The 13,837-nt window shown below is 38.9% G+C and overlaps 1 protein-coding gene across 1 annotated transcript in view; it reads right to left on the reverse strand.

Annotated features, from left to right (window-relative positions):
• Positions 1-357: 357 nt before the first annotated feature.
• LOC120625067 (neuropeptides capa receptor-like) overlaps positions 358-13,837 on the reverse strand; it is a 64,286-nt gene continuing 50,806 nt past the window's right edge. The window contains exons 5-8 of the mRNA XM_039891979.1: positions 12,460-12,572; positions 10,552-10,735; positions 8,222-8,539; positions 358-589 (exon numbers count right to left, since the gene is read on the reverse strand). Of these exons, the coding sequence (XP_039747913.1) occupies positions 358-589; positions 8,222-8,539; positions 10,552-10,735; positions 12,460-12,572 (847 nt within the window). The remainder of the gene's footprint in view (positions 590-8,221; positions 8,540-10,551; positions 10,736-12,459; positions 12,573-13,837) is intronic.

Below are 13,837 nucleotides of genomic sequence, written 5' to 3' on the forward strand. Positions count from 1 at the left end.
TGAATTTGAATTTATTTGAATTTGGGTTTTATTTCCACTTGCGCACCAGTGCTCTGAGGATTAATAAAGCTGTGGGAGAAGATACATTTTTATCCTTTCCCCGGGGATATAACTGTCTCCTGCTCATGTTAGCCGTGTTTGGTTCAACAAGTGCGATCAGCGTTTCTCGCTATCGAACAGAATCCACTTTTCATGACAGGTAATGATTCGATTTAAAATCCCTTAATTATTGTGCTGGCTGAGTAATTGAACACAGCAGTCGACGCGCGTTTGTCAGTTTGCTGCACTCAATTCATGAGGTACCCACCTTTTGAGTTTTTCCACCTTCCCGCTTTGCTTCAAGAGTATTAAAACAGTTTAATCACTAACATCGCAGCCTGCAGCTAGATCAGACGTGATTTGCAATGAATCTGCTTCCACAATAGCCTTCAATTCTTCATTATCAACTTTGGTCTCCAGCCGTACACGGGGCTTGTTCTGCAGGTCAACATTTTCAGAACGAAAACGATGGAACCAAAAACGCACTGTGTTTTCTTTCGCTATACCGCCGCCATGCACATAATTAATCCTGGCAGCCGTTTTTGAAAAACTGGTGCCACGTTGAAAATCGTACTCGTAAATACCGCGATATTTAAAAAAAATCAAAAAAGAAAAAAATAGGTAAATTTGGGGATTTAAACACGCAAAAGCATGGAAATAGCTATATAAATTTGAAGTTGGAATTTTTAACCAAAGAGGAGAAATTGAAACCAACGTCGTTACAACGTAATGAAATACGTGGCCACCGACTACACCTACTTGTTAATTAGGATTTGTAATACACTAACTCTTCATTATTTATTAAAATCACTAAAATCTTTACAGGCGTCTATAATCTGGTGCGATATATAAGCTAATACTATCTACTACTAGTTAATACTACAGCAAGTATATAGCTATATTCTCTTAATGAAGTACCTACCGAATAAAAAGGAGTGAACAAACTGGATCAATCCTTGCTAATATCTATATATATATAAAAGAAAGTTTTATTTATTTATTCCCATCTTACATTTTTGTCATTACAGGAAAAAGTTATCCTAATACGACAATGCAGCATGTTATGTAAATTTTAATAATATATATAATTATAGTGTATGTGATAAAATCCAAATCGCTATATTTATGAGTTCACTCAGAGTGCAACAAAATAAATCCGTCTTCTCGGCTATCACATTGAGGGTACGGAGTGCGCGCGTCAGTGGCGCCTCCTTCAGTTGCTTGGTGCGCCCGTTAGTTACACCATTTATAACTCAAGAACGGCTGGATAATTTTTTATGATATTGATTTTTTGGATTCCTCTTAGACCGGAATAGGATATGTATTAAAATATAATATTCATAAAAAAAATAATGATCCGCGATACCAAGTTTGCCGGGACAGCAAGTTATAAATAAAAGAGAGTTTATGTTTGTTTGTCCTTCCTTCACGCCCTTGCTAAGCAACCTATCGACTTATTGGATATTGGATAGAAGCAGGCGTTACTTTGCGGAAGTCCATGATATATGCTATCAAAATTAAGCTTAATTTGCTATACTCTGCTGAATAATTGTTTAAATTGTAAAGTCAACATCTCCTGAGGATGCTCCGGTTTCGGAGCGAAAGGACGGCCGATTGGCGCAGTGGACAGCGACCCTGCTTTCTGAGTCCAAGGCCGTGGGTTCGATTCCCACAACTGGAAAATGTTTGTGTGATGAGCATTAAGTGTTTTTCAGTGTCTGGGTGTTTATATGTATTTTCTAAGTATTTATGTATATATAATTCATAAAAATATTCATCAGTCATCTTAGTACCCATAACACAAGCTACGCTTACTTTGGGGCTAGGTGGCGATGTGTGTATTGTCGTAGTATATTTATTTATTTATTTATTTATTTAAACGTGCGTAGAGGGTATATTGCCGAAGATCTGTTTGGTGTGGAGTATAAGGATTGAAGAAATTATAAATTACACCACACAGATTCTCCTGCTTTTCGCGGAGTATAGCAAATTAAGCTTAATTTTGATAACCGATCGACTTGATGATTGAGAGTAGCATAGGGTAATTTTTTATTCCAGGTGTTTCCTGTGATTGGTAATAAACTGATAAACGTGGATTAAGAAACGAGCAAAAGCTAGTTTGTCGTGTAGGCTAAGTCTTTCATTATTCGATACTGAGTTATTCTTATACCTACAGGTATTAAACTTCAAAGGCCCTTTTCACGTTACGAGGTAGTTTTACATTTAATTTCACGGTCAACGAGTAGTTTGCCTTAGAGAATTCGTTAAAATGCTCTTACGAACGCTCGTGTGCAACTGGTTTAAACATACTTACATTGCACGTGTTTTGAAATGATTTGAGTCGGATAAACGGAGATATCCGTTTAATGGAGATAAATAGATATTTATTTTTGACGACCTTCTTGGCGCAGCGGTGCGCGCTGCGATTTTAAGTTGGAGGTCCCAGGTTCGATTCTCTATAGGGGCTATATGGGAGTTTATAATTTCATTTTTTCTTACCTGGTCTGGTGGACGTCTTCGGGCGTGGCTAGTTACCACCTTACCAAAAAGACGTGCCGATGTCTTACGATGTCGCGTAGAAACCAATATGAATAATGGTAGGTATGAATGAGTCTAAGATGCAAGTTATAAGAGATGTGCAGTCTAAGATAGTAACGAGATCTTAGACTGCGTGATCACTTATAATCAGGTGAGATTGCAGTCCAAGGCTAACTTGTATTGGAATTAAAGAAAAAAAAGTGTAACGTGTCGGCCAGCTGCTATAAGGATCTCTTCTCAAAAACCCTGTATATCCTGGCTATAAATATATAGTGTATTCGGGTGTAATGGACAAACCATTTCATTGGTATTTCAGATAGTAATATTATATGTCGCGTCGAGCCGAAATGAGGCCCATTTGGTAAACGGCCCCAATCTGGTGCGATCATTTAGTTCCATTTCTCGTTATTCTCAGAAAAGCGACTCGCTATTTTATAGTTTTGCTACGGGTACATCTGTAGAGGGTTTAATAACCTTGCGGTAGGACTACCAAAAAACGATTTATAAAATTGGGATTTTTATTGGACTCATACTAAAACGGAGAACGGACAGTTGCGTCCTCTGTGCAACTGCGATCCAAATGTCCAAATTGTATTTAAATCCGTTCAGTAGTTTTCACGGACAGACAGACAGACAGGCAGACTAACAGACAGACAGAAATTAAATAAAAATCGGTTCTGGACTTAGTATTATATCCCCCGGTCAAAATTTTAAAAATATATGAAATGTACAGAAATCTTCCAGTTAAAGTTTTATTATAAGTTTAATATTTTCGTGCTGCATCAATCGACGTTAAATATTAAGGATTATATAATTGATAAAAAAGCTTGGGTATGAATTGCTCTAACTTCATAGCGAAATATTAATTTGACTGTGAGATGGTGATAATAAAAAAAACCACGGCTAAGTTTTATTTGGCCTCTTCTTAGCACAGGGCGCGTTTGGAACTCTCCTAAAGTTAAAGAATGTAGCCTAACCTAACATTGATGGTAACATTTTAAATGTATGAACGCTACATAACTGCTTGGGCTGCCACATTCACTAACTACTATAATGATTTATAGGAATATATTTTACAAATTCATCCACATATATTCGCTCTCTAGAATGCAAGCTATATCCATAAAAAACTTTAATCCACTAAATGGGAATAGATAATGCTTTATAGAGAAATAATCTAAAACAATTAAAAAGGATATAGTCTAGTTCTCATGTTATTGCAACGTATACGTCTGTTGTAGAGTTCAATCTGAGTTCAACAACCTTGAGATAGGATTACCACTTTTTTTATCATATTGAGATCGAAGCTTTAGATAGCCTAACTTACACCGTGTACATATGTATGTCTGGTATCTATTTGTAAATCAATACATCTGACAATCATTACTAGCCCTTAATAGTCAACGACTGGACTAAGGGCCTCTCCCAACGGGAGGGTTTGCCCATTGTCACCATGGATCACTACAGGGGATGGATCTCGTCCCACAATGAAAAGGATTTAGGCCGTTGTCCACCACGCTAGTCCAGTGGGGATTGGTGGACATCACACGCCTTTGAGTTATTGTGGAGATGTCTCGATGTTTTTCCTTCACTGTTGGAGCTATGGATATTTTAATTACGTATATCGCACGTAACTTAGAACGGGTTAGAGCTTGCTTCGATTTGAACTTGGCCCCCCGAAAGTGAAGTCTAAAGTCTTAACTACTGGGCTATCACCGCTTTACGGATGCATATAATTAAGGAAAAAATATATATAATTGTTCCTCTTTTCCCGTCTACTGATTCTGACTTGACGGACATGAATGTGTAGCGGATTTTTGGCTTTAAATCATTAGTAAAAAGAGCAAGAGAAATCGATGGTTGAGAAGTCGTTTATAGATTCTGAAAAATCATCTTATTATTTCTACGTTTTCACTAACGAGTTTTATTCTATGATTGGCTGATAACTAATATTTAAATAGAAACCGGCAATAAAGTTGCAAAATCAGTTGACCACGGGAATGTCCGAATAAACAATGAATAATGGTGCCACTAGCTTTTCAGGCTATTGCTCGTTCAAGGATTAAATGTAACTGTAATTTTTGCACGCTCCTCGGATTAGAATGCACGGCTGGCGCAAAAAATGTGGACCGTGTAAACTGAAATGGTTCTGCAAAAACGTTTTCAGAGGGTCCGCTTTAACATATAAATGTTTCATCATCATCCGCAGCCTATTAAAGTCACACTGCCGGGCACAGACCATCTTTCTCATACGAGTAGGAGAGACGGTTTTAAAGCATAGACCCAACACGCTGCTTTAACGCGGGTAACTTTAAAGACTATAATTACAAGGTATACAATAGCCGTGATCGGCTTAACGTGCTTTCCGAGGCACGGGGGTTGACACCGGCCATTTTCTAACTCCCCGCTCGTACTAAAAATTCTATAACAGATAAAAACATAATATACCCAGACTTGATACCCAGGTCTTCGCGATCCGTAGTTAAACATGCGAACCCTAGACAAACGAGGCAGTCGTATAAATGATTTAAAAGAAAGGATATTCTTTTGTAGGAAACTAGAATCCCGTTAAGCAGCGGGTTTTCTAAAGGTGCCCATTCACAGGCAATCGGTTGCAGGAATATTTGCAGGCAGATCGCAGCGATCGTTGTTTTGACCATTGCGTCAAAACAAACGTTTGCATCGAGGCATGGCATCACATAAAGCTGTTGTAAGTAGAATGCCCCAGTCATTTATGCATGCCGCTTGCACCAGTAACTTGTTCAAATAACATGCACCAGACATTTGTTGTGTTAGCGGTACAGTAAAACTCGCCTGCAAGACGCACGCGAGTGTCCCGACTTGCATGTGCAACCGCGCCAGATTGCAAGAGTGACGGGAAAGCTGTGATAGTGGTTAGGGCTTCGGTTTCACATCAGGGGCGGAGTCCGAACCGCTCATGTACCTTTAGCCATTCTTAGCTATGTCTGTTTATTTGCAATTAAATATCACTTGCTTAAAGCGAGCGGTGAAGGAATCGTGGAAGGACGTGTGAAGTTTAGGCCACGGTGACGCACTGCGACCAACCCCTCTCATTCTTAGAGGGAACTGCGCCCTGTAGTGGCGGGTAATGGGTTGACAATGGTGAAAATGATACGTGCAATCGAACGCTTGCGAAAGATTGCCTCGTGTATGGACACCTTAACACGTATTGGAAAGAGTAGGCATAAGTCCATTTGTACTTCTTTTATGCAAAGACATTTTCTCGATGTTTCACGAAGATTTGCACGATATCTTTTTCGTTCGGGTGGCGAAACGTGGGCTCGCATATCATCGGGCGTCGTACCATGTTATTGTAAAGTAAAAATCGTAAATCGTTTATTTTGGTGATAAACACCTTCATAAAAAGCCGGCCAAGTGCGAGTAAGATTCTTGCACTGAGGGTTCTGGTTCTTTGGAAGGAAATGAAAAATATGGGAAAACGGACTACACACTGACGGATGGACGGACGGATAGACTAACAAATTTATAGAAACGGTGTGTTTCTATAAGGAATTTCTTTTATCTCGGAACCCAATAAATACAAATGTACCTACTTAAGTCTCTTAAGTACATTACATTTGCATTTGTATGGTTATTTTTAAAGTTAATTGAAGTCAATAACAGACAAAAATCACTTATAACTTAAATTTAAGTTAAGTATAAATATTATGTGTGACTTCCCAAACCAAATATCACCTTCCCGTAATGCTATAAGTGTTAACAACAGACGACCTCCCTTGACGATCTCCCTCGGTTCATTGTTTATCTGTATTACATTGAAATAAGTGTTTGAAACTTTAGCAAGATATTCAAAAGCAAATACTGTCAGATTTGGTGCTTTTTTTTTTTTTTTCTTAATCCACTACAGGTTAGCCCTTGACTGCAATATCACCTGGTGGTAAGTGATGATGATGATGCAGTCTAAGATGGTGGCTGGTACTTATAAAGGGATTATAAAATATATACAGTTAAAACGTTCATTCCGCAGGCGAGTAATTAATCATGTTACATATAAGTGAAAACAACTCCGTGCAGTTGTTTCAGTCAGCTTAACTTTGTGTTATATCCTCATTATTAATGGTGCTATGGAGGGAACACAAAAACTGTTTCGTCACTGCTCATGAGAAGCAGTACAACCTACCGACCTACCGACAGACCTATCACTCTTAAACGTAGGTATGATTTAACAGCATTGTGACGATCTCTGGCGCAGCGGTGACCGCTGTGGATTTAAAAGAGAGGTCCCGGGTTCGATCCCCGCAGAGGCAAATATTTTTTAAATTTCCCTGGTTTGGTGAGAGGCTTCGGCTGTAGCTAGTTTCACCCTACCGCCAAAGACGTGACGCTAAGCGAATAAGCATTCCGATACGATGTAGCGTAGAAACTGGTTACTTACTTAGCCCGTTACCACCTTAGACTTACGAAGGTGAGATTGCAGTCAAGTGATAAGTTGTTGTGGAATAAAAAAAAGAAAATTCTACAATGAACCTAACTAAGCTCTAACTAAGCTTCATCAGGTTTCTTCATATTCCTTAATCATTTGTTTGAGTAATTGAAAACAATGCATTAATTTATTTAAAAACTTTAATTCCATTTATAATTTCTCTTACAAAGATATTTAATTATATTAATAATTATTAAGATGCCATCCATTCACGTACTAAATAGCTAGGTTATATATTATAATATTAGATACTTATACAAAAACTATATTAGACATTTATTAAGTCTACAATTAATTACACTTACTTGTAAAGACTTTCTGATTCATGATTCTTTGCCTTAGAAGAAAAGAAGATAATATGTAGGAGTGATTATGGTATATTTTTGGAAGCTGAGTACTATCCAGCGAAACCAACACGATGATGAACACACTGCTGGACTGCTCCTGCGGTTGTCGATCAATTGAAAATTTTGCACAACTTCTAACTCTTTGGCTTTCTTATGTACAAAAGACTTAAGTATAATAAAACATCAAAAATATTACATCTTTATAAAACGTATTTTTTAAGTATATGAAATCAGCCAGTTATGTTAGTTATATAGCATAGGTTAGGATTTCAATTGAAATATTAGTTGTGTACAAAACTTATAAAGTAGGCATCCAAATTACCGATTCCTATTGTTCTTTTCGTACAGTTTACAGTTATTATAAATAATAATAATAAATAAATATACTTCGACAAAACACATCACAACACATCGCCATCTAGCCCCAAAGTAAGCATAGCGTGTGTAATGGGTACTAAGATGACTGATGAATAATATACATAAATACTTATAATATAGATAAACACCCAGACACTGAAAAACATTCATGTTCATCACACAAACATTGTCCAGTAGTGGGAATCGAACCCACGGCCTTGGCTCAGAAAGCAGGGTCGCTGCCCACTGCGCCAATCGGCCGTTATTCTATAGTAGTGTTCTCTTTGACTGTCGCCATACTTGGATGAAACCACTCTGGATGCAGTTGACTATAGTTTCACTTATGCTAAGTATCGCACGATAGCTGCCGGGATTATTCGCATGAGTAGAAGACTTGGTGCGTTGGCTGAGGCTCCCGTGGCTTAAGCGTCTGAGAGAACACCTTCCGCCGACTCTCTACAACTCGCAGTCGTACCTCCGACTGTAGTCCCGAAGCATCAACTGGCTGGCCTCCGTGTTGTTCTTGCGCCACACGCTGTTCTCCCGTCGGTTGTACTCCCGCCACCTGTCGCTGTAGGAGGCGCTACTGTCGCTGGCGCAGCAGCTGTTCCTGCGCATGCGCTGCTCCGTGCGAGCCCGGCGCTCGTGGCTGTGGGACCTGACCCTCACCAGGTGGGAGCCCTCCGAAGTGTGGTTGACCATCGTCTCTCTGATGCTCGAGTGGTCTCGGTAGCGACTCTTCTTTCTGCGGACCTTCTTGCAGCATAAGGTTTCTTTGAAGGCTATTCGGTACCTATTCAAAAATATAAAAACCTATTATACCTATTTTATACATATTTTAACGAAATTATATATTATGGGTTTTAATAAGTCTTTAACGATCAAAAAAATTTGTTGAATTTCTTATTAAAATATGTTCGTTTATTGAATATATATTTTCGTTATTAAACACCAATTTTATAAAGAAGAGATGTGTTTATTTGGGAAATATTGGTTTACTGACTCCCTCAAATCAAAAAATTTTTCCTTTTCATTTGAATTTAAAATAAAGAAAAATAGAAAAAGTATCTCCTCGATTGAAAACATCAAATGACTCGCCATAGTTAAATAAACAGTATAAGTTACATAATAAAAATGTGAGCTACAAACCAGGAAAAGAACATATTTTAATAAGAGCTAATTAAAAAAATAGATTCCATCGTTAAAGATTTACTAAAACACAAAATATATAAAGAACAGAAATAAAACAAACTTAAACAAGAACTATATTGTATAGGTTCTCCGTCGTCACCCCCAACGAAGTCACGAGCGAGAGCTATGTATCTAAAAGCAATAAACTCCTGCAAAGCACGGCGGACATAGGCGTAGTAACGTAGCCTGCCCACAACAAACACAACACTTTGTGCTGCTTAAATGCTAATTTATTGGACCTACAAAGAAACAGGTTAGGGGCCAAATTTTTTACAACACAAGCCCACAGTGTCCCACAAACTCCGATAACAAGGAATCCTGTAATTGGTTTTGCATATTAACCATCAAAACTCGTTCGCCTGGACATTTTAATGTTTATGCCGACCTGACCCCTGAACTACCACAATACAAAAACATATTTTGAGCTCTTGTTCTGTGAAAAACAAAATACAAATCTACCCGACGGAAAGGCGGCTTCATTTTTCCGGAAAAATGTTGCTTATGTGTGCTAAATGTTCAGACTACAATCTATCTCTGTGCTAAATTACATCCACGTTCCAGTTCTGCCGTTCCGGAGATTTCGAGTAACAAGCATCCATCCACACTTCTGCGTTTATGATATTAGTAGGTTTGCATTTTTAATAGCACCAATAAGTGCGTAGTAATATGTTTTTCTATCTTCCACTACAGGTTAGCCCTTCACTGCAATGTCACCTGGTGGTAAGTGATGATGCAGTCTAAAACGGTTGTGGGCTAACCAGTTAGGGAGTATGATAGCCATACCCCCTGATCGGTTTCTACGCGACATCGCAACGGAACACTAAATCGTTTTGCGGCTATTTTATTTTTCACAACGCGTTCAATTTGATTTTATCAAATAATAGGCTTGACTTTTAGAATAATGCACCCTTTTTATATAAAAAGTCGGGGGTTTACAACTACTTACATAAAATTTAAATTTTGAGTGAAGCGCAAGATATGTGGCCGAATTAAATATCGCCATCAAAGCAATTCTACAAGAACATTTTACTTTTAAATTCGTATTTTTTCTAGTACAGCACCGCACGACCGGGGAATTATTTATGTGTACTTGAGAAGTTTTAGAACTTCGTTATCGCGATGTAGTAGTTTTGAGTTATATTCAGTAATATATTTTTGTGAGTTATAAATCAACATTTATAATGAAGCTGAGGAGTTTGTTTATTTGTTGGCTACAACAATGAGCTTAGGGTAAGGATATGTGGCGGAGGCACCGGCCATCGCCGCTGTCGGTGCCGAACGGGCGCACCAAGCTACTGAAGGAGGCGCCACTGACGCGCGCACTCCGTACCCTCAATGTGATAGCCGAGAAGACGGGTTTATTTTGTTGCACTCTGAGTGAACTCACAAATATAGATAGCGATTTGGATTTTATCATATACATTATAGTTATATATATTATTAAAATTTACATAACATGCTGCATTGTCGTATTAGGATAACCTTTTTCCTGTAATGACAAAAATGTAAGATTGGAAATAAATAAATAAATAAACAATAAAAAAATCTTTTAAGCACACTAGTGGGTTGTTAAGTATCATGATGACGACGAGCTACTAGGTAAAGTACTGTCACCTGTGGCTCATGATGTTGTACAAGATGGGGTTGACGGTGGCGGAGATGTAGTAGAAGACGCCGGCGGCCAGGAACAGGTACTCGTTTATGGAGTGGTAGTGCGCCACGTGGCTGCCGTAGATGAAGAACAGCCGCTGGAAGTGGAAGGGCGCCCAGCACACGAAGAAGGCCACCACCACAGCAGCTGCGGGAATGAAACGGGTTCATATGCCCGTATATAAAGGAATCAACGTCATGCCGCCAATCTATAGGTATAATGTTCCAGATAAATTGAAGCAGGGTTTGTATTAGGTATTAGTTGTACTAGGTACAGCTTATTGGAGGAAAGAAAGAAAGAAAATCTTTTATTTGGGCACACTAAAAAAAAACAAGTTATAGTCTACACAACAATTATAGGTGTGTCTGTTAATACCTAGCGCTGATCTGCCGTGAAGCCAGATGTGACGTTCAGACGGTAGGCACTGACAGAGCATCGCTTAATAACTATGGATATGCTTTAAAGTATTCTCATTAAAAGTAAATAAAATAAATAAATAAATATACTACGACAATACACACATCGCCACCTAGCCCCAAAGTAAGCGTAGCTTGTGTTATGGGTACTAAGATGACTGATGAATATTTTTATCAATATAATACATAAAAATATTCAACAGCTATCTTAGTACCCATACACCCAGACACTGAACAACATTCATGCTCATCACACAAACATTTTGCAGTAGTGGGAATCGAACCCACGGCCTCGGAGTCAGAAAGCAGGGTCGCTGCAAACTGCGCCAATCGGCCGTCTAAAAGTATTATATTATTTAAAAATGTGTTATAATTAATAAAAAAATATATATATATCTATGTAATATATTGTTATAGCGATCAAACGGAAAAAATAAAAGAATAAACACACGCAGGGACCCACCCTCGTTTAATTATTTTGTTTTTGCAAAAGATATTCTCTTAATTTATTTTTAAAAGATAGTTTGGACATGCATTGTTATTGTGACATACGTATTCCGGGAATCTACGGCCAAGCTTATTTGTGCCGCTAATCAGCATAGTTTTGTTCGTGTTTGAAGGACGTACTTAGTTGCCAGTATATTTTTTCTTTTACTACAAGTTAGACCTTGTAATCTCACCTTCTGGTAAGTGATGATGCAGCCTAAGAAGGGATAACGGGTCCTTACGGCGAATTAATTAAACCCATACCCCTAATCGGATTCTGCGCGACATCGTACCGGAACGCTAATATGCTTAGCGGCCCGTCTTTGTCAGTAAGACAAAATTACAGGCACATGAGGCTTAACCCCTACGCTTTAGGTTGATGGTCACATGGGGTCACTTCGTAGTAAGTGCATTGTATGCCTTGCAAAGTGTTGCGTTGTTAGGCGATGGTCTTCCACTTACCATCAGGTAGGCCATCTGCTTGGTCCTTCAATTATTACTACTTGTATATAAAAATAAGATTTCCTTATATTTTTTTATTATAAATAAATATACAACGACAATTATACACACATCGCCATCTAGCACCAAAGTTAACGTAGCTAGTGTTATGGGTACTAAGATTACTGATGAATATTTTTATTAATAATATACATAAATACCTATAATATACATATAAACACCCAGACAGTGAAAAACATTGATGCTCATCACACAAACATTTACCAGTTGTGGGAATCGAACCCACCCACAGCCACTGAGCCAATCGGCTGTCAATAAAACGCAATCGCTGCTAAAACCTACTTAGGTAGGTCTTACTAATAACTGAGTACAATTTGAGAAGATTCAGCAGCTGCACTTGCTTGTATTTACATTATAATATTAGCCTACGTCAAAGTTAATTCATGAATAATATATTGCAAGGAAATTAGCATGATTATAGCGATATCAGTGCATGCATCGTCTTACCCAGCATCCTTATGATGTTCTTGCGGGACTGCGCCTGGCGGGCTTCCCCGTGTACGCTGCCGTTCACTCCGTTCAACGTACCCGGACTGCCCGGGTTGTGGGTGTGCGTTGACCTGGACAAAGATAAGGGTGATCAAGCACAGCACATTCTCTTGTGTGAAGACGAAGGCTATCTAATGATTTATGTGTTTAAGAGCAATTTTTTACAGAGGACCCTTTTTAGAGTTCCGTACCCAAAGGCTAAAACGTGACGCTATTACTAAGACACCACTGTGCGTCCTTCTGTCTGTCCCTCTGTAACCGTGGTAGTTCATCCGCAGGTCTCGTTTCTGATAGGAGTGACGGTTTTGGAGCATTGACCCACCATGCTGCTCAATTGCCATTGCCTTTTACTTTGCCACTAATTATAATAAATTCTATATAACAGACTTTGACAATTGCAATTGTACAATGTCAAATCTTATAGCTAACTTCGGGTCGGTTATATGTGACGGAGTGCGCGCTCATCGTAACAAAATAACTCTCATCATTTTTCCCTAACACGCCAAAATAAGTACTTATAACTTCAAACATTTTTTACAGTAAAATACGTCTGACAGCGACAATTTAGGAAGTGAAAGTGTGTAGCCTCCTACAAAGAAAGCAAATTCACACTTTGATTGTAATCTTTTCAGTATACCACATCTGATTCCTGTTGTAATGCATATTACTTATACAAAACAAATTTCGTGTGTTTCGCTGCCAGCTTTTCTTTCCTCTGTGTACAGTACACACACTCTTTATCAAAAAATTATATCCAATTCTTTGGGTTCCATAGAAGTGTCATACTTGGCAGAGGTAAGAAATAGTTGGTCTGATCTTAGTCCGATTTCTTATTCTTTTTCTTCACAGAGACAGTGGGACGACATTATTTGCAAAAAAACTTTTGGCACACTTTTAGACCAAATGTCATCTAAAAGAGACCGTGCTCGTCTTCACGCTCTCCCTGCTAAGGAGTCCGGCTACTGGCTACATGCTCTCCCTTCAGCTAACCTGGGCACTATGTTAGACCATACCACTCTGTCGGTGGTGAATAGTCTTAGGCTTGGCGCCTCTATAATTCAGCCTCATCGATGCCACTGCGGTGACAGCGTTGACCCCTACGGTCAATGGTGGGTGCGGCTGCTACCAGTGCAGTGCAGGCCAAGAGGCGTAAATATGAAAACCTGGATAGCAGCTTCATTTTTGTGCCTTTTGAAGTAGAGACTTTGGGACCATGGGGTCCGGAGGCACGAGCTCTTTTCAAAGAACTGTCGAAAAGGGTTATCGAGTCTACTAGTGATCCTAGAGCGGGCAGTTACCTTGGCCAACGAATTAGTTTGGCCATCCAAAGGGGCAA

This window comes from Pararge aegeria, chromosome 7 (genome assembly GCF_905163445.1).
Source record: "Pararge aegeria chromosome 7, ilParAegt1.1, whole genome shotgun sequence".
Taxonomy (NCBI): Eukaryota; Metazoa; Arthropoda; class Insecta; order Lepidoptera; family Nymphalidae; genus Pararge; species Pararge aegeria.